This window comes from Cetorhinus maximus, chromosome 18 (genome assembly GCF_964194155.1).
Source record: "Cetorhinus maximus chromosome 18, sCetMax3.hap1.1, whole genome shotgun sequence".
Classification (NCBI taxonomy): Eukaryota; Metazoa; Chordata; class Chondrichthyes; order Lamniformes; family Cetorhinidae; genus Cetorhinus; species Cetorhinus maximus.
Window position 1 is genome coordinate 80,160,304 of NC_135896.1, and position 23,147 is coordinate 80,183,450.

General features: G+C 45.6%; 1 protein-coding gene across 1 annotated transcript in view; it reads right to left on the reverse strand.

The window, feature by feature from the left end:
- ccdc135 (coiled-coil domain containing 135) overlaps positions 1-22,054 on the reverse strand; it is a 122,723-nt gene extending 100,669 nt beyond the window's left edge. The window contains exons 1-4 of the mRNA XM_078563386.1: positions 21,939-22,054; positions 17,448-17,522; positions 7,730-7,904; positions 1,791-1,916 (exon numbers count right to left, since the gene is read on the reverse strand). Coding sequence (XP_078419512.1) covers positions 1,791-1,916; positions 7,730-7,904; positions 17,448-17,522; positions 21,939-22,054 — 492 coding nt within the window. The remainder of the gene's footprint in view (positions 1-1,790; positions 1,917-7,729; positions 7,905-17,447; positions 17,523-21,938) is intronic.
- Between the last annotated feature and the right edge of the window lie 1,093 nt (positions 22,055-23,147).

A 23,147-nucleotide genomic window follows, 5' to 3' on the forward strand; every position in this document is an offset into this window, starting at 1 on the left:
AATGGCCTGGAGGCAGGAAGGAACTGAAGAACTGGTACACCGGGGCTACTTGTAACTCCTGCCCATCTCCCAGACAGAACCCCCAGACAGGGGTTCAAAATTCAGCTCGTAGAGTCATTACGTCTGCTCTATGTTCATAGAACCAGAACCAGGTCTCTGCTGTCACCCTGCGGGTAGGTTACAACAGTGGCCTGAGAGAATCCCTGGAGAATCTTAGAGCCTAGGTTTCAAAATACTGCTGTGATTGGTCCAACTGGCTGATAAACTAACAATCCTCAGGATAGCTATCATTCAAAATGAAGGAAAATGTTATGGGCGGATGAAGATTATGCATGTAAATGCTTTGAAAACTGTGAATTAATCATTAAATAAATATGCAATTGAAATAAACAGCAACCTGTATTTGTATAGTGCTTTTAACATACTAAAATGTCCTGAGGCATTAAGTAGAAGCGTTACCCAATAAAATTTGACACCTTGCCATCTGAGGAGGTATTAGAACAGGGGATTAAAAGCTTTGACAACAAGGGAGCATTTTAAAGGGGAAAACTGACTGCAGAGGTTTAGGGAGGAATAGAAGAGCTTAGGGTCTAGATAGCTGAAGTCATGAAAATTGAGGATGCACTAGAGATCATAATTGAAGGAGTGCAGAGATCATGGAGAGTTGTAGGGCTGGAGGAGATTACAGATAGGGAGAGACCATGAAAGGATTTGAAAACAAGGACAAAATCAAGGCACTGCCGAACTAGGAGCCAACTTAAGTCAGCTAACTTGGGATGATGGGTGAATGGGACTTAGTGAGAGTTAGGATACAAGCAGCTGAGTTGTGGACAAGCTCACATTTGCAGAGGTTTTGAAGCGGGTGGCCAGCCAGGACAGCATAGACATAGTTGATTCTCAAGGTAACAAAAGCATGGATGAGGTTTTCAGAAGCAGATAAGTTGAGGCAGAGGTGGAGTTGGGTGATGCTACGGAGGTGAAAGTATGCAGTCTTAGTGATGGAGCCGACACTGGATTCGCAGTTTACCTTACGGTTGAATAGAATATCATGGTTGCAAATGATTTGGTTAAGCCTTAACAGTTGCTAGGGAGACGGATGGAGTTGGTGGCTAAGGAATGGATTATGTTGAGGGGGGTGAAGTCAATAGCTTCACTCTACTCAGTATTTTGTTGGATGTCGAGAACAAAGAAGAATGATAACTTACCATGGTCACACTCACATAAGATGTCATTTGTGACTTTAATAAGAGCTGTTCCAGTGCTACAGAAAGGGCAGAAATCTGATTTGAGGGGTTAAACTACGAAGTTGGGGGAGAGATGGGCACAAATCTGAGAGGCAACAACACATTCAAGGTCTTTGGGAGAGGAAAGCAAGCAAACAGAAGGTAATGAACTATTCTGTATGCGTTCTTTGCTCATCTAATTCCATGTTCACTGTCACGACAGCTCTCACCAGCGACTGCTCTTTTAATCCTTGTACCCGTATCCTCTTGAAAACTCCCTGACACATCTGCCTTGTCACCTGCCTTTGTACCATCAAAATTCTCCTTTATGGCACTTGTATTTAACAATTTTATGGTGCCCCTATTTTCCTTAGTCAACTCATGTTTGCCAGGCACTCTCTGTTCAAAGTATTCAGAAATGTCTCTCTAACTGTTAGAAGCACTACAGGAAAGGTAAATTCTTCATGTTATTATTGGAAATTATGGCTCCCTGAGGAATCTGCTGTTTTGTACTGATGACTCTTTCAACTGGAAAGCAAGTTGCTCCTGCAATATGGGATTTCTTACCACATCGTGGATAGGGTCTAAAGAATCCACTATTAGAAAGTCAGCCACAAACTGGGCACACCCTTCCCAGTTGTACAGTTCCTCATGTTTCAGCAATGTTGGACGGAGAGTGGTGCTTACAAATTTCTGTTGACAAAAAAAGAAAATTAACTTTTCAGCTTATTTGCATCATTTCTTATTACAAATAAATTAGACTTGTGCTCATTCATTATCACATACACTGGCTGGCTTATGATTTGCGTTCCTTCCATTCTACTGGGTACATCATGTACTGTACACACTGAAGAATAGCTACTGTATGTTGAAGTCACATTGGGTCTTGGGCCAGCAAAGCAAAGGACAATGAGTATGCCTTCTCACAGCCAGAGAATTGAGGTCACCTTAGACGGAGAATACAGCCTACATGTGTCCACAGAGATTTCAGTCCACACATGGCCATTTAGGCAGACAATTTAGCCCACATTTGACCAGAAAGCGCAATCTGTCACCAGTCAGTGAGTTCAGTCTGTCTGTGGACTCAGAGAACAGTCTTTTTCGTTTATTCATGAGATGTGATCCATGAGGTTACAGATTGTGGTGGAATACAATTCTACTGTTGCTGTTGGCCCACAGCACCTCATGGATGCCCAATTCTTGATCTACTAGATCTGTTTTGAATCTATCCCGCTTAACACGGTGGTAGTGCCACACATGGTGGAGGGCTTCTCAGTGTGTGGGAGTGTGGCGGGGTGGGACTGTGTGTTTTTTTATATTCATTTACGGGATGTGAGTGTCACTGGCTAGGCCAGCATTTATTGCCCATCCTTAATTGCCCTTGAGAATGTGGTGGTGAGCTGCCTTCTTGAACCGCTGCAGTCCCTGTTTTGTAGGTATACCCACAGTGCTGTTAAGGGCGGAGTTCCAGGATTTTGACCAGACGGTGAAGGAACAGTGATGTATTTTCAAGTCAGGATGGTGAGTGGCTTGGAGGGGAACTTCCGGGTGGTGGTGTTCCCATGTATCTGCTGCCCTGATCCTTCTAGATAGTAGTGATCGTGGGTTTGGAAGGAGCTGCCCAAGGAGCCTTGGTGAGTTTCTGCAGTGCATCTTTATAGGTAGTACACGCTGCTACCACTGTTCATCAGTGGTGGAGGGAGTGAATGTTTATGGAAGGGGTGTCAATCTAGCGGGCTGCATAGTCCTCGATGGTGTAAGGCTTCCTGAATGTTGTTGGACATGCAGAATATAAGGTGACACGCCCATTCAATTTCCTTTTTAAATATTAAAATATCAAATATAAACCCACCATCCTCTTGGGAGTTTCCCATGCACTCCCAAACGTGCACTATTCAAATGTGGAAGTGAGTAGGTTCATGTCGGCTTTCCAACATGCTGGCATTTTTGATGTTTGGAGGAGAGAACAAAGCTTCTAAAATGGTGAAGCATGTCCTAGATCAGCCAACATTTTAACATTCAGTTTAATTACATGAGTCACTTAGCGAAGCGGATCTGGGAGATGGGGAATTTTGCAATAACTGAATTGAGATTGTTGCGATGACTGAAGACTGGAAGATAACTATAATGATAAGTATAATTCCTTGCTATCTTTCATGGTTAGACTACCAAAGTGTGACATTTATGGTTGACAAGAATAAAGGATATGCAGGAATACTGAAAATCATGATAGATAAGACAGGATGAATGTCTACCTAAATTACACAACACATGGAAGACTTTCACGTGCAGACAGGTAGATATTATTAAGGTTTCAGTAAATTTTCTTCAGCAGTAAAGCAAGCATCAGAAGACGAACAACTATCTCATCCCCTGTCCTCCCCTATTCTTTCCCGGGGTCTGCAGCTTGATTGGATCCCTCTCCTCCCCATCCAGTGGGAGGAGTCTTTTGCAGGAGTTTCATTTTAGGGGTAAAATCAATGTTGTGCAATGATATGGAATTCCGCTGTGAATTATTTTCACATATTCATTTAAAATTAAAAGGCCTTTGTTAAAATAGAGTTTAAAAAGGATTTTGGTACATACATGTCACATGCTAATGTCACACAGCAAGACTTCACCCCACTTGCCCCTTCAACACAATAAATACTTGGTCATATTCAAGTGCATAACTTGCCAGCTTAAAAAAAAGTTGCACAGTCTCAAGATGCCTTACAATTCCTACATTGTACATTGACATCACAAAATACTGGTACGTATAAAGATATATATCTCTACAACCTTTATTTCCTGTTTCTTTTATTGACACTTGGCTGTGGTGTGAAAGTTTCATTTCAACTCACAACTAGTTTCAGCACAGCTTGTTAAAGTTGTGGCTGGCACACTTTGGTCATGTGATCAGAAAAGCTTCCTGAAATGAGGTTTTGCAATATGGGTTACAGCTAGCGCCATTCTTAGTAGCGGGAAGCTGAAGTGCAACTCCAACCGAGGACTTTTTCCTTCCCCAGTGTATGGGGAACGTCCACACAGCTCAACAATAGCACTGCCACTTTGCTCACACCTGCACCACAGGTGCAACTGCCGCAGCATCATTGATCAAACTGATGCTCAACATTTTGTTCAATGCCCTCAAGCCTATTCTCCTGGGCTGTTTGCAGCAATGTCCTGGAGTTTAATGTTCAATTCCAGCAACCCCAGGACAATCCTGAATGGTTGGAAACCCTATTGCTGGCCAGGCACTGCAAGTGCAGCATGAGAGGCTGAACGTTGAGAGAGATGAGCAAGCCAGAGATTGGAAAGAAAGATTATAATTTTAAAATCCAACCAACAATTAATTTCGCTTCAAATAAAATATTTTCATGAATGACTTCCTCTTTACCACAAATTTACGTTTTGAAAAGTGATTGCCTCCGTAACCAAGTGGGGACCATGCTCAAGAACAGCATAACTAATTATCTTTTGACTCAGCTCAGTCCAGGACAATATTTGGACGTCACTTGCTGTTGCTTGGCTGCAAGAACTTTCCGGTTTTGTCTTACCACTGACTGCAACTTGTTTAACACTATTTCACAATTTCTCTACTGTGTGAATTCAAATACTTCAGAACTTTGCTATTTTGAAACATTCTGATGCCTAATAACTTAAAATTTACCTTTCTTCCACTTAAGGCATTACCCCTCCGTGCTGCATATCTGTTAGCTCTCTGACAAAATAATTGAAATAAAATGTACTGGAAATACTCAGCAGATCAGGCAGCATCTGCAGAGATAGAAACCAAGTTAACCTTTCAGATCGAGAACCTTTCATCTGAACTAGAAGAGGTTAAAGATGTTACATTTTTAAAATAAGTACAGGGCCAAGGAAAATTGAGGTGGGTCGTTGGGGGAGGGAGGGTGGTGAGGGAGGGGTGAGGAAAGAACAAAAGGGAATGTTTGTGATAAGGTGGAGGATAGGAGTGATTTAATGATAGAGGAATGTTAGTGCAAAGCAAAAGAAGATGGTAATGAAACAATAAAGGAACAAAAGATGGGTCCAGAGAAGCTATAAATGGCAAGAGCAGAATCATTTTCAGCATCTGTCGTCCAAGAAGTGGAAGAGGTGGTTATTATCAAAAGCTCTTGAACACAGTGTTGAGATCAGAAGGCTATAAAAGTGGCAATTGAAAAGACGAGCTGCTGTTCCTCAAGTTTGCATTGAGCTCCATTGGAAAGAGCAGGATAGTATGTTAAACGGAGCATGCTGATAGGGGAATCATGCAAAGAGGGGGAAATGGAAGAAAGGCAAGGGTGATAACAAGGTTGGGCAGGATGATAGGAGGGCAAATGGATGGAAATAGGGAACTGAGCAGGATATAGGGAGTGATCAAATCCATGTAGGCAACATCTATAGATACCCAACATGTTAGTGACCTCCTCAAAACATTTTAATTTGATTATTCAGATATGACCTACTATTCACAAATCCACACTCACTCTTCAACCAACTCACACTTATTCAAATACCCAGGTTCTAATAACTTCCCTACAACTGCTTTTAAACTGAAAAGCCTATCATTCCTTGGCTTCTCCCTCCCTCCGTTCCCTAACCAACCAGTCCATCTCTCTCCTTGGCAACTGAGGTTGAATCAGATTGTTTGCAGCCTTGGTGTCATAACTGACTCTGAGATAAGCTTCAAACCACACAGTCACTAAGGCAGACTATTTCCACCTCCATAACATCGCCCAACTCCACCCTGGCCTCAGCTCTTCTGCTGCTAAAACCTTAATTCATGCCTTTATTACCTTGAGACTAGATTATTCCAAAGCACTCCAGGCCAGTCTTTGAACTAATACCTGCCATAAACTTGAGCTCATTCAAAACTCTGCTGCCCATTTTCTAACTCACACCAAGTCCCATCAAGCTTTACCCCTGTACTTGCTAACTTATATTGACACTGGATAAGCAACACCTTGACTTTAAAATTCTCGTCCTTGTTTTCAAAACCCTCCATGGCCTCACCCCTCCCTAGGTTGGCAACCTCCTCCAGCCCTATAACCCTTTGAGATATCTGAACTCCTCCGACTCTGGCTTCTTGCACATCCACAATGTTAATCACTCCACCATTGGCAGGTGTGGAGGTAGGCAATGTTACAGAGATGAAAATATGCAGTCTTAGCGACAGAATGGATGTGTGGTCAGAAGCTTAGCTCAGGATCAATATGAGACCAAGGTTGCGAAAGAGTTTGGTTCAGCCTCAGATTTGCCAGGGAGAGGGATGGGGTCAGTGGCTAGGGAGCAGAGTTATAAGGGGCCAAAGGCAATGGCTTTGATTTTCTCTATTTATTTGGACAAAATTGCTACTCATCCATTTGGGCAAACAGTTAAACAATATCAAGGCAGTAGAGGAGTTGAGAGAGATTGTGGTAAGGTAGAGCTGGGTATCATCAGGTGTACAGAGGATTGATCTAACTGACGTGTTTAAAATTGTTAAAGAAATTGTTAGAGTGGATACAGAGAAATTATTTCCTCTGGTGGGGGAATCCAGAAAAAGCAGGCACAATCTTAAAATTAATGCGAGGTCATTCAGATGTGAAATTAGGAAGCACTTGTTCACACAGTGAGTAGTGCAAATCTGGAACTCTCTACTCCAAAGGTCTGTGGATTCTGGGCCAATTAAAATTTTCAAAACTGAGCTTAATAGTTTTTTTTTGGATAAAGGTAGCAGGGAACACGCATCAAAGACATGTAAATGAAGTTGATATGCAGATCAGCCATGATCTAACTGAATGGTAGAACAGGTTCAAAGGGCTGTTCTTATCTTCTGTTCCTATCTTCCTAAAGTTTTCTTTCCCCTGGAGTGGACCCACCATGCAAATTCTCGATTGACCCTGCTGAAGTTTGCACCTCCAACAGCAAGCCTTCAGTGAAGCGTGGAATGACTGTATTGCTCCCCTTTTGAGAAACCCAGAGATGGCAACAGTAAGCTGGCTGACCCAGGATAATACCATGGGTAAATGCAGTACCCACATTTTGGCTGGGTTATTCAGTGATATAGATGTTCCCTGATTCAATCCAAGTTTTGTGTTGAGTTACTTGATCGCAGCCTAATTTCTGAAGGTGCACTACAATCCTCAGTATCTCCTACCAGCAAAAGAAACAAAGCTCAACTAGAGTTTCCATTCTTGAGCTCTATTGAGAGACACCTGATGAATAAGGTGTGCGTGCGGATGAATTTTGAGGACAAGATGCAGCTCTGTGGTGATGCTCCCCACAGCCAAATGTTCTGATAACACTCACCGTATTGACTCACATGTGAAGCATGGACACTTGGGTGAGGACCTAGGGAACTATGTGCAATGAGAAGTCAGTGCTTTCAGGAGAAGAGGGAACAAAATTGGTACAATACAAAGGTTTGGCATTTCTCTAGTTAAGAAAAAAATCAAAACTTATTTTAAGTTCTTTAAAAATTATCTATCACACTCTCTCCAACCTTTATTTCTTGCCATCAGAACTAGGAAAATAAATACCTCAACTCGACATTCATTGAGGGGGTTAAGAAACAGAGGCTTTCTGTCCGGGTACAGATAAACGTACTGTCGTCTGAAATTTTCAGCATATTGCAGCATGATCTGTTCTTTGACAGTGTTTTCTTGATAAGATGTTGGGTAATCCAAGATGCCTATTTCTAGCTTGAGTACTTCCCTATATCAGGAAAAATAAGAAAGAAAAAGCTTACATTCATATAGTACCTTTCCATCCTCAGAATGTCACAAAGAGTTTTCTAGACAATGAACGCAGCTGCAAGCTCCCGCAAACAGCAGTGAGATAATGAGCAGTTTATAGAATCATAGAACATTGAATAGTTACAGCACAGAAGAAGGCAGTTCAGCCCTTCGTGTCTGTGCTAGCTGTCTGCAAGAGCATCTCAGCTAGTCCCAGTCCCCCACCCTTTCCCAGTAGCTCCAAAAATGTTTGCTCTTCAAATAATTATCTGTTTTCCTTCCAAGCCATGATTGAACCTGCCTCCTGCACACTCTCAGGCAGTGTATTCCAGATCTTAACCATTTGCTGCATTAAAAAAAATTCTCATGTTACCTTTTGTTCATTTGCCATTCACCTTAAATCAGTACCCTCTGGTTCTCGACCCTTCCACCAATGGGAACAGTTTCTTCCTAGCCACCCTGTCCAGACCCCTTGTGATTTTGAACACCTCTATTAAAACTCTGCTGAACCTTCTCTTAAAGAACAGCCCCAGCTTCTATCCACGTAACTGAAGTCCTCATCCTTGGAACTATTCTTGTAAATCTCATTTCCACCCTCTCTAAAACCTTCACAGCCTTCTGCAAGTGTGATGCCCAGAATTGGACACAATACTGCAGTTGAGGCTGAACCAGTGTCTTATAAAGGTTCACCATAATTTCCTTGCTTATGTACTCAATGCCTCTATTTATAACGCTCAGGATTCCCATATACCTTATTAACCACTTTCTCATCCTTCCCTGCCACCTTCAATGATAAGTGCACATACACCCCCAGGTCCCCCTGCTCCTGCATCCCTTTTAGAAATGTGTCTTTCATCATACATTGCCTCTCCTCATTCTTCTGACCAAAATGTATCACTTTATACTTCTCTGCATTAGATTTCATCAGCCATCTGCCTGCCCATTCCAGCAGTCTGTCTATATCCTCTTGAGGTCTATCACTATCCTCCATATTCTTCACAATATTTCCAAGCTCTGTGTCATCAGCAAATTTTGAAATTATGTTCTATACGTTCAGGTCTAGGTCATTAATATAGATCATGAAAAGCAGTGGCCCTAGCCCCAACCCCTTGGGGACCCCACTTCATGTAACACAGGAAAAAGCACACTGAATACTTGAAGATTCCAGCTCAGTGACTCTCCATTCCACAGACATCAAGCCTTTTAAGCACACAAGCTTAAAAAAAAGTTACCTGAAAGAGACAATTCAAAATAGCCAAGGGCTCAACTCCCAAAAACAAGCAACCATGTGCCAGCCAAACATCTGCCCTGTGTCCCAAGGCGTAAGCTCTGCTTCTAGCATGAGCCTCTGAAACTGTTCCAATTCCAAATGACCCTGGGTGTGGAAAAATGCAACAACCTCAGACCCTCCACTGCCACCATTCGGTGGAAGCACACCGGACCTGGCCTACAGCCACAACATCATCGGGATGAAGTCAACAGACAGCACGACTGCCTGCCACATCCATAGCTTGCTTCGGTCAGAAAAACAATCGTTCGCCACTACTCTCCATTTCCTGTCACTCAGCCAAATTCGCATCCATGTTGACCTGTTTTAGTAATGTTGGTTGAGGGATAAATATTGATCTGCACACCAGAAAAACTGTTCTTTGAATAATGCCTTGGAATCTTTCACATCCACCCAAGAGGGCATACAGAGTCTCGGTAAAGACAGCACCTCCAACATTGCAACATTCCCTCAGTGCTTGCGCTGAAATGTCAACCTGGAATATGTGCCCAAGACTTGGCAGTGAGGCTTGAACGCACAACCTTCTAATACCACTGTGCTACCACTGGGCCAAGGTTGACGCCAACTTGGTTTTGATGCTTCCACTGGAGGATAATGTGCCAACACCTGCTGTATAGGCTTTTACCTGAAGAATGGAAATTTGGGCATAGCATCAGATATTGAATGGCACCAATGGAATTATATTTCAACACAGGTCAGTGCCTTCAGAAGAGTAAAAGGGGAGACAACAATCGGTACCTGGTGATGATCAAAAGGTTATAACATTAGATGGCCTATATTTAAGGTTCTTTTCCTACCAGTCTGCTCCCCTAATCTCCTTAAAGCAGTGATTCATACTGGAGTAATGTTCTGCTAGTGCCAGTAGCATTCTAGGGGTAGATGTGCTCAAGAGGGATAATGATGGTGAAAAGAGACGTAATAAAGTAGGCTGCGGCCTACAGTCCAGAAGATGTGTGAGGTGGTGATGTAGTGGTACTGTCACTGGACTAGTAATCCAGAGACCTAGGGTAATGCTTTAGAAAACCAGGTTCAAATCCCACCCCATTAGATGGTGGAATTTGAAATCAATCAATAAAAATTGGGAATTAAAAGTCTAATGATGACCATGAAACCAATTGTTGTCAAAGCCCATCTGGTTCACTAACGTCCTTTAGGGAAGGAAATCAGCAGTTGTTACCTGGTCTGGCCTACATGTGACTCCAGACTCACAGCGATGTGGTTGACTCTGAAGTGGTCTAGCAAGCCAATCAGTTATATCAAACTGCTACAAAGTCTATAAGGAATGAAACTAGACGGATCACCTGGCCTCGACGAGGCACCGGAAATGACAATGGCAAACTCAGCCCTGTCGACCCTACAAAGTCCTCCTTACTGACATCTGGGGGCTTGTGCCAAAATGGGGGGAACTGTCTCACAGGCTAATCAAGCAACAGCCTGACATAGTCATCTTCATGGAATCATACCTTATAGATAATATTCCAGACACCGCCATCACTATTTCTGGGTATATCCTGTACCGCCGGTACATCATCCTGTAAGTTTGAATCATCGATGTTGAGGAGTCCACAGGCAATGCCCTGTGAATGATCCAGTTCAGCCTCCTCTGGAGGTCCCCAGCAGCACAGATGCCAGTCTTCAGCCAATTCGATCCACTCCACATAATATCAAGAAACGGCTGAAGACACTGGATATTGCTAAGTCTATGGGCCCTGACAATATTCCGGCAATAGTACTGAAAACTTGTGCTCCAGAACTTGCCATGCTCCTGGCCAAGCTGTTCCAGTACAGCTACAAAACCTGCGTCTGCTCGGCAATGTGGAAAATTGCCCAGGTATGTCGCGTAACAAAAAGCAGGACAAATCCAACCCAGCCGACTACTGCCCCATCAGTCTACTCTCGATCATCAGTAAAGTAATGGAAGGGGTCATCAACAGTGCTAACAAGCGGTACTTGCTTAGCAATAACCTGCTCACTGACGCCCAGTTTGGGTTCTGCCAGGGTCACTCAGCTCCTGACCTCATTACATGCCTTGGTTCAAACATGGACAAAAGAGCTGAACTCCAGAGGTGAGGTGAGAGTGACTGCCCTTGACATCAAGGATGCATTTGACCGAGTGTGGCATCAAGGAGCCCTAGCAAAACTGGAGTCAATGGGAATCAGGTGGAAAACTCTCTGCAGGTTGGAGTCATACCTAGCACAAAGGAAAATGGTTGTGGTTGTTGGAAGTCAATCATCTCAGTTCCAGGACATCACTGCAGGAGTTCCTCAGGATAACGTCCTAGACCCAACCATCTTCAGCTGCTTCATCAATGACCTTCCTTCCATCTTAAGGTCAGCAGTGGGGTGTTCGCTAATGATTGCACAATGTCCAGCACCATTCATTGACTCCTTAGATACTGAAGCAGTCCATGTCCCAAATGCAGCAGACTGTGGCAATATCCAGGCTTGGGCTGACAAGTGGCAAGTAACATTCACACCACACAAGTGCTAGGCAATGACCATCTCCAACAAGACAGAATCTAACCATCGCCCCTTGACATTCAATGGCATTACCATTGCTGAATCCTCCACTATCAACATCCTGGGGTACCATTGACCAGAAATTGAACTGGACTAGCCATATAAATACTATGGCTACAAGAGCAGGTCAGAGGCTAAGAATCCTGCAGCAAGTAACTCACCTCCTGACTCTCCAAAGCTGTCCACCATCTACAAGGCACAAGTCAGAATGTGATCGAATACTCTTCACTTGCCTGGATGAGTGCAGCTCCAAAACACTCAAGAAGCTTGATACCATCCAGGACAAAGCAGCCCGCTTGATTAGCACCCCACCCACAAACATTCATTCACAGTGTCAGCTGTGTGCACCTTCTACAAGATGCACTTCAGGAACTCACCAAGCCTCCTTTTACAGCACCTTCTAAACGCACAACCACTATCATCTCGAAGGACAATGGCAGCAGGCACATGAGAACACCACCACCTGGAAGTTCCCCTCCAAGCCACTCACCATCCTGACTTGGAGATGTATCGACCTTCCTTCACTGTTGCTGGGTCAAAATCCTGGAATTTCTTCCCTAACAGCACTCTGGGTTTACCTACACCACATAAGACTTCAGAAGTTCAAGAAGGCAGCTCACCACCATTTTCTCAAGCGCAATTGGCGATGGGGAATAAATGCTGGCCTAGCCAGCAATGCCCACATCCCACGAATGAATAAAAAAAATACCAGAGATGACCTGTGCCGAGTTAGCTGATCTCAGCTGAGGTAACGGAAGGGATACTTCAATTTGTTTCAGCATCATTGTCTAAAGAGGAGAAACTTTGGACAGGGTTCCTGACCCTGACTGCTATCCACTGAGCCTTTGTGAATAGGATTACAGCCATGTTGTAGCCTCCTGTAAGTTTGAATCTCAAACATAAAGTGTGGTCACTGGACAAGGAAAATTGTTCAGGAGCAGGAATGCTGACTGATTTTTTTGTTCCAATGCTATTTGCAGCACTCCTGCCACTACCCAGCAGAGATTAACTGACTAAATGCAGGCCAGGGACAAAACCTTGGGCCAGAATTTTACACACTAGTAGCAGGCATGCGCCTGATCCGGAAGAGCGTAAAATATTGCAAGATGTTGGACACGCGTCCCGACGTCATCATGCACTTGCACGATATTTTGGCTGGCTGGCGAGCGCAGGACTCGGGAGCACACCCGCCAACAATTAATCAGCCACTGAAGGCAATTGGAGGTTCAATTGAAGTAACTTTTGTGTTGCCCGTCCGATTTTGCGCTCATCGACGTGCAACTTGGGCAAGCTGTCAACTCGCTTTTTCACTTTTCTCATCCAAGGGCAGGATAAAAGGGGAGCTGAGCATTGCCTATGTGTGTTGTTAGGTGTTCAGGTGAAAGTTTGATGCTGCTTGTTTGCTAAGATTTCAGACCTTTTCCTGTGGTCTCTTCTGAAGTTTTTGTTTTGTTAAACTTTGTTTTGAGGACTCTTTTGTTTTGTCAGCTCTGTTGCAGCATTTCTGCCAAGTGCAGCCTCAGTGCATGGGACAGTGTCATCTGCATTTCAGCAGATGGGGATTGTGTACTCCGCTGGGGGGATGTCCTCTGAGGTGGAAGAGAGGGGCAGGAGGGAGAGGAGGACAGACGTCCGCAGGCAGCGTCGCAGGGACAGGCCTGTGGGAGGAGAGGGGCTGACACAGCGGGTGCAAGGCCAGCAGGGACAGCAAAGCAGAAGGGACCGCAGAAGACACCACTATCCTGCTGCCAGAGTGTACAGGCAGCGACCCAGCTACCTCAACATGTCTGGGGTCCAGTGCCACAGGAGGCTCCACCTCTCTAGGGACACCGTGACATCAATATGCCAGACAATTGGTCCGGAGATCACCTCCCACTGCATGGGTGGGCGCCCGATGCCAGTGACTCTGAAGGTCACAGTAGCCCTCAGTTTTTTTGCTTCTGGATCTTTCCACAGGTCACTGGGGGACCTGTGTGTAGTGTCCCGATCAGCTCTCCACTGCCGTGTCAAGCTCGTCATTGACGCTCTGTTCAGGTGGGTCCTCACATTTATTCATTACCAGACGGACCAAGCCAGCCAGGCTGAGGGAGCCAGAGGTTTTGCAGCTATTGCTGGGTTCTCCCGCATCCAAGGTCCAATAGACTGCACTCATGTGGCCATGAAGGTGCCAGTGGATCAACTGGGCACCTTCGTGGATAGAAAGGGTTACCATTCCATGAACATGTAGATAGCATGCGATGACAAGACTCAGATTCTGCTAATCTGGCAGCTCCCATGATGCATATATCCTGCGACACTCCCAGGTGCCAAGGCTGTCCATGGCTCCAGCTCAGCTGGATGGTTGGCTGCTGGGAAAAGGACACCCTTGAACAGATGGTTCATGACGCCACTCCGGCACCCAAGGACAGGGGTGGAAGAGAGGTACAATAGGAATTATACCTCCACAAGGGCACAAGGTTGAGAGGACCATTGGTCTGCTGAAGATGAGGTTCCACTGCCTGGACTGATCAGGGGGTGCACTGCAATATCCTCTGGAGCACATGTCGCTTATCGTCATTGTCTGCTGTGCTCTGCACAATCTGGCACTGGTAAGGGGGACCCACCAGAGGATGAGGATAGTGACGCAGCTTCGCAGGCCACAGAGGAAGACTCTATAATGAATCTGATGAGGGGCCCAGGCAGGCACAGGGTGAGGGCATGGAAGCAGACTTAAGGAGCCTTCAGGGAGGCAGGGACACCTTGATTCAATGCACCTTCAGCTAGGCTACCAAGGCTTGGCTTCACTCTCATGGGATTTCTTCCTCTTTCACACATATTTCTGAGGATGAAATCCCATGACCCCAATGTCACTTCACAACCTCTGTAATAAAGTTTGCTGCCCCTGCCATCTGTCATAAGGCACTGATGAGGCCTGCACCTATGGAAAACATGAAGGACACTCAGGGCATTGAAACAAAATCTAGATTTATATCTTTTCCAAAGTTGTAAAAAAGCCATATAACATAATTTTGTTGCTACTCTCACACAAAAACATACATAACACTGATGATATTAAAGAATGTCACCCATCCTGTGCTCACAGTGCCTTAAACTTATGCTTGTGAGTGCTGTGTCTTGGTGCCCCCTCTCGCTGGCAGCAGCATTGGAGGCAGATTGCTGACTCTGCTGTCATGTCGGCCCCCGTGACCTTGGCGGTCATCCTCTGGCCGGTGGGGCCTGAGCAGGCTCTGACTGGGAGGGTATGACCAATGACATGGTTAGGCACCATCAGTCATCATGGCCTTAAAAGATGCCACGGTCACTGGCAGAGGGGTGAAGGAGCTGCCACCCTTGTCCGGAGTGCTGTGAGAGGAGCCCACAGAGACAACAAGCAATTCGCTCGCCAGCGTGAGGCAAGTCTGTACTCTCTGTTCACCACTGATGGACAGATAGATACCTAGCAGAGAGACTAGGTGCCTCATCCAGCTCTCACACTGGTAGTGACCTCCTGAGGTCACTGCCGGTGTGTGGGAGTGCAGGTCCGAGCTGCCTGATTCTGTTCCTGGAGCTGCCTCTCCATGAGAGTCATCACACTCTCAATGGAGGAGGCTGTGTGCTCAGTGCTCAGGGTCAACGCAGTGCTCAAACTCCTCATGGACTGCTGGAGACCAGGACCATGCTGAGTTCGAGGCAGATGACGAGCCTCTAGAGTCATCCATCAGGCAGTAGGTGCTGGATGTCCAGTGGGATGCACTGGAAGGTCTGTTGGTGATCCCTGATTTGGCATGCCACGGTATCCATGACATGCAAACCTTTAGGGATCTTTGCCAGATCTTCCCATGCATCCCGCTGGACATTCAGCATCTGCCGCCTGATGGACGACTCCAGAGGCTCATCATCTGCCCATTGACTCAGCATCGTCCTGGTCTCCAGCAGTCTGCCAGCACCTCATGCGAGTATGACGTGACCTTCCCCCAATGCACAACCAGGCACAGGTGTATGTGCTTTCTCTTACTCTGAGTCCTACACCCCTGAGTGCCAGGAAGGATGGCCACCCTTCAGGACTTCTCCAAACAGTACCATGCCAAATTGGTACTCACCCTTCCCAAGTGCAGAAGATTATTAAACCGTTTTTGGCACTGAATCCAGCTGCAGTGCATCACATCCTGCCCACTAATGTGGGCTGCCACCTTTGCCCAGGTGTTTTTTGTTTGGTGTGGTGGCCTCCTCTTGCCATCCCGCAGCATCAGGATGTCCCTCCTGGCACTCACTGCCTCCACAAGAGTGTGCAGGCACTCGTCCAAGAAGCAGGGGGCAGAGTGCCCACCTGCACTGCCTTCCCACCTGGCATGTCGAGTGGGTGCTGTTGTCATAACTGTAGTTTATATGTGGACAGCCCCGTGTGCCTCCTCCAGAACTCCTGGCAGCCTTCAGGGTGCTGCCTCAGCCGTTTTAAAAACAATCCGCTGGGTTCCCATTGGACCCGGCACCCACCATCCTCCCACCCCTGCCAGCAGCCCTTCCCCAGTGTGTGGGAATTGGCCCTTAACTGGCCAGCCAGCGTGAAATTGTGTTCTTCTGACGATTGTGGGCTGAAGCAGCAATTGCGGCCGCTTCAGGGCCACCCGATCGCATGCGCCCATCGTGCGCAAAATTCAGGCCTTAGATTGTTCAGGGCACCCCAAAGTGTTTTACAGCCAAAGAAACACTTTTATTGTGTTTTCACTCTTGGCAGCCAGTTATGTACAGACGGATTGCACAAACAGCAATATGATAAAGACCAGATGATCTGTTTCAGTGATGTTGGTTGAAGCATAAATGTTGGCTAGGTCACTGGGGACAACTGCTCTGCTGTACTTCAGAATAGTTCCTTGGGATCTCTTATGTCAACCTGTTAGGGTAGATAAGGCCTTAGTTTCAGAACTTATCCATCACTCCCCCAGTACTGCACTGGGATTGTCAGCTTGAATTACATGTTCAGGGCTCTGGAGTGGGACTTAAACCCACAACACTCTGACTCTCAGAGACAAGTGTGTGTCCACTGAGCCACAGCTAGTGACTGTACAGCTGTCCTATACACTGCCTGTTGGAACAGAGCCCTCAGTGAGCTCACTCAATGCACTATTAAAGAGGAAGTTCACGTCAGTGGCATTTTGCCAACAAATTGACACTTCTGCAAAATATAAGAAAACAGAGGTGACAGTCATCAGGCAAAAGGAAATGGAATAAAGCAGAAAACAGGAAATATAGGCCTGAATTTCACGTTCTCCTACTGGTGGGTTTTTAGGCAGTGGGGTGCGTGAAATTGAAGAAATAGGATTCCCACTGGGTTCCTGCCTCCCCCAACCTCACAGCGATTTTATGCTGGGGTGGGCAAGGTTTCAGACGGGACACCCGCCCTTGTCCCAGTTGAAGCTCTTAAGAGGCCAATTATTAGCCACTTAAGGGCCGTTTCCCAATCCACCTCTATTTTTAGGCTGGTGGGAGAACTTACTGGTGTAGGGGAAGCTCAAAAAATAATGGGCTTAGATCTCGGGCGGGAAGGGCGGGGGACCGGGGAGGGAGGGGGGGCTTCAATCAGAAGCCCCCTTATTACTGCAGGCACCCACCCCTTAAGGTCCAGTAGCTGCTGGACCTCCCTGACACGTCCAGCCTCTCCCCCGACACCCCGATTGCCACCTTTACGCCCCTCTAGGCCTTCCCTACCCTCCCCACTCTGGGACCCCTTAAACTTACCTTGTCCTCCAGCCCGGGCACTTAGGCTCAGGCATCTTCCTGAAGTTCCTCTTCAGTCCACTGCGGTTCTTGTCGCTGCAGGGACAGGAGAGCTGCTGGCCAGTCTAAGGTTGGACTTCCTCCCATGTGAGTGGCAGAAGTCCCGCCTGCAGCCAATGGATGCTCATTCGAGTGTGAAATGGCTGCCGGGCACTCGGAGTCGGCAGGGATGTATTCCCCGCCAACTTTCGGATGGCAGGAAGGGAGACCCTGCCATTTGAAAAATTCAGGCCTTGCAGCAGTACTCTCAGTAACAGAGTAGAGCAAAAGAAAGCAAAATACAGCAGGTGCTAGAAATTTGAAAATGGAAAACGTTGGTCAGGCAGAATCTATGGAGAGAGAAACAGAGTTGATGGGTAGAATCTTCTGCCCTGGATTAGGAATTTGGTGGCGGGTGTGGAAGTGAGTGACATTCCTATTCAGGGGCAGGATGGCTTTTCTCACGTGATTATGCAGTGGTCAGCTCATTAGCAATGCATGCACAAGGAGCACGGCAAATCTTGCAGTGGGGGTGGGCAGGATGTCGATGCCCCTGCCACTTCCTCCTCAACTGCACCAGACCTAGTAGAAGTGCAGGGTTGCTGGAGTCAGCATCATCTATGATCTGTGAACAAATTGCTGTGATCCATCTAGTCAGCATATTCTTTAACGCTGTCCCTAGCTCTCCTCTCGTTCATACAATCATCTGCATGGAGACTGTAGTATCGACCGGGGTGCCAGCACACCCTCCCTCAAATACTATTGGACTTCCCTCCATCACCTTCAAGACACAATCGAGAGGTCCTTGTCTTGCCATCGTAGACATACCATCCACCCCATTATCAGCCATGACCATCCACCTGGGACCCTTGAGGTTCTAAACCAGCACATTGTGGTCACTGTCTGCCCCCCAGGCCCAGGGCAGCTAACTCCTGCCTTCCTCCATCCTTCTCTCCGTTCCCTCCCACCACCCCACCTTGGTCAACCTGAGTTGCCCTTCAGCGTAGACTTTACTGCAGTTTCTGACCTTGCTGGAATTTCAATGTTATGAGACCTGTGAGTAAAGGAGCAAACCTACTGCTGTGTGGGTTCCACCATAGAGAGGAGAACATACGTGAGCATGGTTGTTATACAGTTGGCTCATGATTATTAGGGTATCCCTTTAGTTGGCCAATTGTGCTCACCGTAAACTCCACCCACCAAAAATACCCTCCTCCCATTTTGAAGATTTACATGAAGCCGTTCATGTCCAAATGCAGCAAGACCTGGACAATATCCAGGCTTGGGCTGACAAGTGGCAAGTAACATTCGTGCCACAGAAGTGTCAGGCAATGATCATCTCCAACAAGAGAGAATCCAACTATCACCCCTTGATGTTCAATGGCATTACCATCACTGAATCCCCCACTATCAACATCCTGGGGGTTACCATTGACCAGAAACTGAACTGGACTAGCCATATAAATACTGTGGCTACAAGAGCAGATCCTGACTCCCCAAAGCCTGTCCACCATCTACAAGGCACAAGTCAGGTGTGTGATGAAATACTCTCCACTTGCCTGGATGAGTGTAGCTCCCACAACACTCAAGAAGCTAGACACCATCCAGGACAAAGCAGCCCGCTTGATTGGCACCACATCCACAAACATTCACTCCCTCCACCACCAATGCACAGTAGCAGCAGTGTGCACCATCTACAAGATGCACTGCAAGGATTCACCAAGGCTCTTTCGACAGCACCTTCAAATCCCATGACTGCTACCATCTAGAAGGACAAGGGCAGCAGGCACATGGGAATACCACCACCTGGACGTTCCCCTCCAAGTAACTTACCATCCTGACTTGGAAATATATGGGCGTTCCTTCACTGTCGCTGGGTCAAAATTCTGGAACTCACTTCCTAACAGCACTGTCAGTGTACCTACACCGCATGGACTGCAGCAGTTCAAGAAGGCAACTCACCACCATCTTCTCAAGGGCAACTAAGGATGGGCAATAAATGCTGGCCCATCCAGCAAAGCCCACAAGCCATGAATGAATAAAAAAAAATGTACAGAGCAACTGTGCTGTGAAAAAGAGCCTTAAGAAAATGGTGCACGTAACTTTGTAGACATGCTCTACCACCTTCCTCCATTACCCTTGACCCACCCAATAATACCATTCCTCTCCCCTCTATTACCTTTGAACCACCCCCTTGTTAGCTTTGAGCCTATAACCATCACCCACCACATACCTTGTCTCCTCTCTAAGTCTACACTCGTTACCATCCTCATGCCCACCTTGTCCCTGACCCCTTCCATTAACCATGTCACCTGTTTTGTCTGTTTCCATGAAGCTTCCCCATGAGACCATGGCCCTGGACCTGCCACCCTACCACATCCCACTACCCCCTCTCATTGAACAAACCAGCATGCTTGGTTTTATACAAAATAAGAACATTGTAAATGCTGCAAATTTGAAATAAAAACAAAAATGCTGGAAATACTCAGCAAGTTAGGTAGCATCTATAGAGAGAAAAACAGTTAATGTTTCAGGTTGATGACCTTTCGACAGAATTAAGGGCTTGAACAGCATGTGTTCTGTCTCACTGAGGACTCTCAAGTGGATATCAACTTTCTCAGCTCTTCTATTTAGATCAAGTTCTTAATTCTTTCTAAAATAATATGTTCATCCAATTTAATACTACTAGTTTTATCATAAAAATCATTCAATTATAATAGTCGAGCATCAACTTTAAGAGTGAAGACCGATTAAAAATACTAATTTAATATTTCTGCAACACGCAATGAGTACTTTATGTCCTGGAACATCCTTGTACTCAACTCTGTTTAGATGTCTTTAATTTATAGAAACATTTATGTTTATGTTTTATTTTGTCTTTTTACATGAATAGTCAGCCACCTTGGCTTTTCTTACCACACTCCCTTCTTTTGACATTGGTTACATATGTCTCTTCCACAATTTTTATCTTGTTTTATGTCTCTTCCACAATTTTTATCTTGTTCTTAAGTAGTTTCCATTTGCATTCTACCTTGGGCTCAACACCATCTCATAGAGTTATCCAACTTTACCATTCCCAAACGTATGCCATTTTATTGAAATGATCCTAAAATGATTGTTTACACATTTGAATGAATGCCCCCTAATTCTACTCACATAGTTTAATTTAATACTCTGGGTTTTCTTTTTCTATACCCTTAATATAAGATTATATAGGATATACTTGGGACGGCCTCTCAGACCCCACCTTCCCGACTGAGTAGCCCAAGTTTCTCTAGTCTTTCCACCTAACTCAGGCACCTATCATGGGGAACTAAGTTTTGTGTTCCAATGTTTGAGTGTCTCTCTTATTTCTCAGCAATGGGAACTGAGGTGAAATGGTGCAGATCAGTTCAGTGAGGCAGCATCTTAATGAGTCTGCGTTATACTTTCTCTGAAGCCATATGTCTTTCCTACAGTGTGCGGCCCAATACTGTGCAGCCACAGTACTCTAACTGAGGTCTTATTAAGATTTTATATAGGTTCATCGTTACATCTGTTATATTTTGCAGGACAGGTTGATAAGGTGGTTAGGAAGGCATATGGAATCCTTTCATTTATTAGCCAAGGCATAGAATATAAGAGCAGGGAGGTTTTGCTGGAACTATATAAAACATTTCCCAATAGGAAAAAACAGTTCGGAGCAGTACTCTTAGTTCCCAGTTTTTACCTGTGTTCCATTTTAAGGTTTATAAGACCAGTTCGGACCAGTATCCTTATTTCCCAGTTTTTACTGCTTTTTCATTCCGGGTAGTTCGGCCCCATCTTGAGTACTGTGTGCAGTTTTGGTCACCTCATTACAGAGAGGATGTAATTGCATCACAGAGGCTACAGAGGAGATTTACAAGGACATTGTCAGGACGGGAAAATTGCAGCTATGAGGAAAGATTGGATAGGCTGGGATTGTCCTCCTTAGAACAGAGAAGGCTGAGGGAAAATTTGATTGAGATGTACAAAACTGTGAGGGGCCTGGATAGAGAGGATGGGAAGGGCCTATTTACTTTAGCAGAGAGGTCAGTGACTAGGGGGCATTGATTTAAAGTGAATGGTAGAAAGATTTGAGGGGAGATGAGGAAAATGTTTTCATCCAGAGGGTTGTGGGGATCAGGAACTCACTACCTGAAAAGGAAGTAGAGGCAGAAACCCACAACTCATTCAAAAGGTGTCTGGATATGCACCTCAAGTGCCGCAACCTGCAGGCCAAGGACCAAATACTGGAAAGTGGGATTAGGCTGGGTGGCTCATTCTTCAACTGACACAGACACGATGGGCAAGAGGCCTCTTTCTGTGCCATAAACGTCCTATGGTTCCATATTCTATGTCTCATGTTTTCTATTACAAAGTTCTTGTGTCGCCTTTAGATTTATATTCCAGGTATAAAGTATTCCAAAATGTGCATGACAAGCTACGAAAACAGATATAAAACTTACTTACAGTTGGTCTACTTTTGGGGTCGTTACAATGACTTGCATCTTCTTGTGTTCGGTTTCTTCTTCTTCCACATTTCCTCTGGGCTCAGCCTCCTCATCAGATTCCCCCAGCCGATCCATTACACTCTACAGAGGCAATGAGGTTCAATTTTATACTATGTAATTTTTATAATTTTATGATCACAGCTAAAGATTACCTCAGTGTGCCAGTTTAGTAAAATCATTCTTTCTAAATGTGATTATGAACTCATTACACTGAATGCACGGAGGAAATCCATCCTTGCTCTCAGGTTCGTGTTCAGCCCCTCCCTACCTCCATAACCTCCTCCAGCTCTATAGCCCTCAGAGAGCTCACTGCTCCTCCACTTCTGACCTCTTGTACATTACTGATTTTCATCATTCCACCAGTGCCTCCAGCTACTTAGGTCAAACTCATAAGAACATTAGCAAAGGAGCAGGGAGGCGATGGTATAGTGGTATTGTTGCTGGACTAGTAATCCAGAAACCCAAGGTAACACTCTGGGTTCAAATCCTGCCATGGCAGATGGTGGAATTTGAATCCAATAAAAAAAATCTAGAATTAAAAGTCTAAGATTGTTGTAAAAACCCATCTGGCCCACTAATGGAGGTCCTTACCTACATGTGACTCCAGGCCCTGTGGCTGACTCTTAAATGGCCTAGCAAGCTCAGTTGTTACAAAAAAAAGGAATGAAACCAGATGGACCAACCAGCATCAATATAGGCACTGGAAACAACAACAGCCCTGCAAAGTCCTCCTTACTAACATCTGGGGGGCTAGTTGGGAGCTGTCTCACAGCCTGACATAGTCATCCTCATGGAATCATACCTGACAGATAATGTTGCAGACTCTGTCATCACCATCCATGGGTATGTCCTGTGCCACTGGCAGAACAGAGGTGGTGGCACAGTGGTATACAGTTGGGAGGGAGTTGCCCTGGGAGTCCAGATCCCATGAAGTCTCATGACATCAGGTCAAACTTCCTGCTGATTACCATGCACCACCCTCCCTCAGCTGATGAATCAGCTTTCCCTCCATCTGAGGGTGCAGAGTGTACTCTGGGTGGAGGACTACAATATTCATCACCAAGAGTGGCTCGGTAGCACCACTACTGGCCGAGTCCTAATTGACATAGCTGCTAGACTGGGTCTGTGGCAGGTGGTGAGGGAAAAACATACTTGTCCTCATCAACCT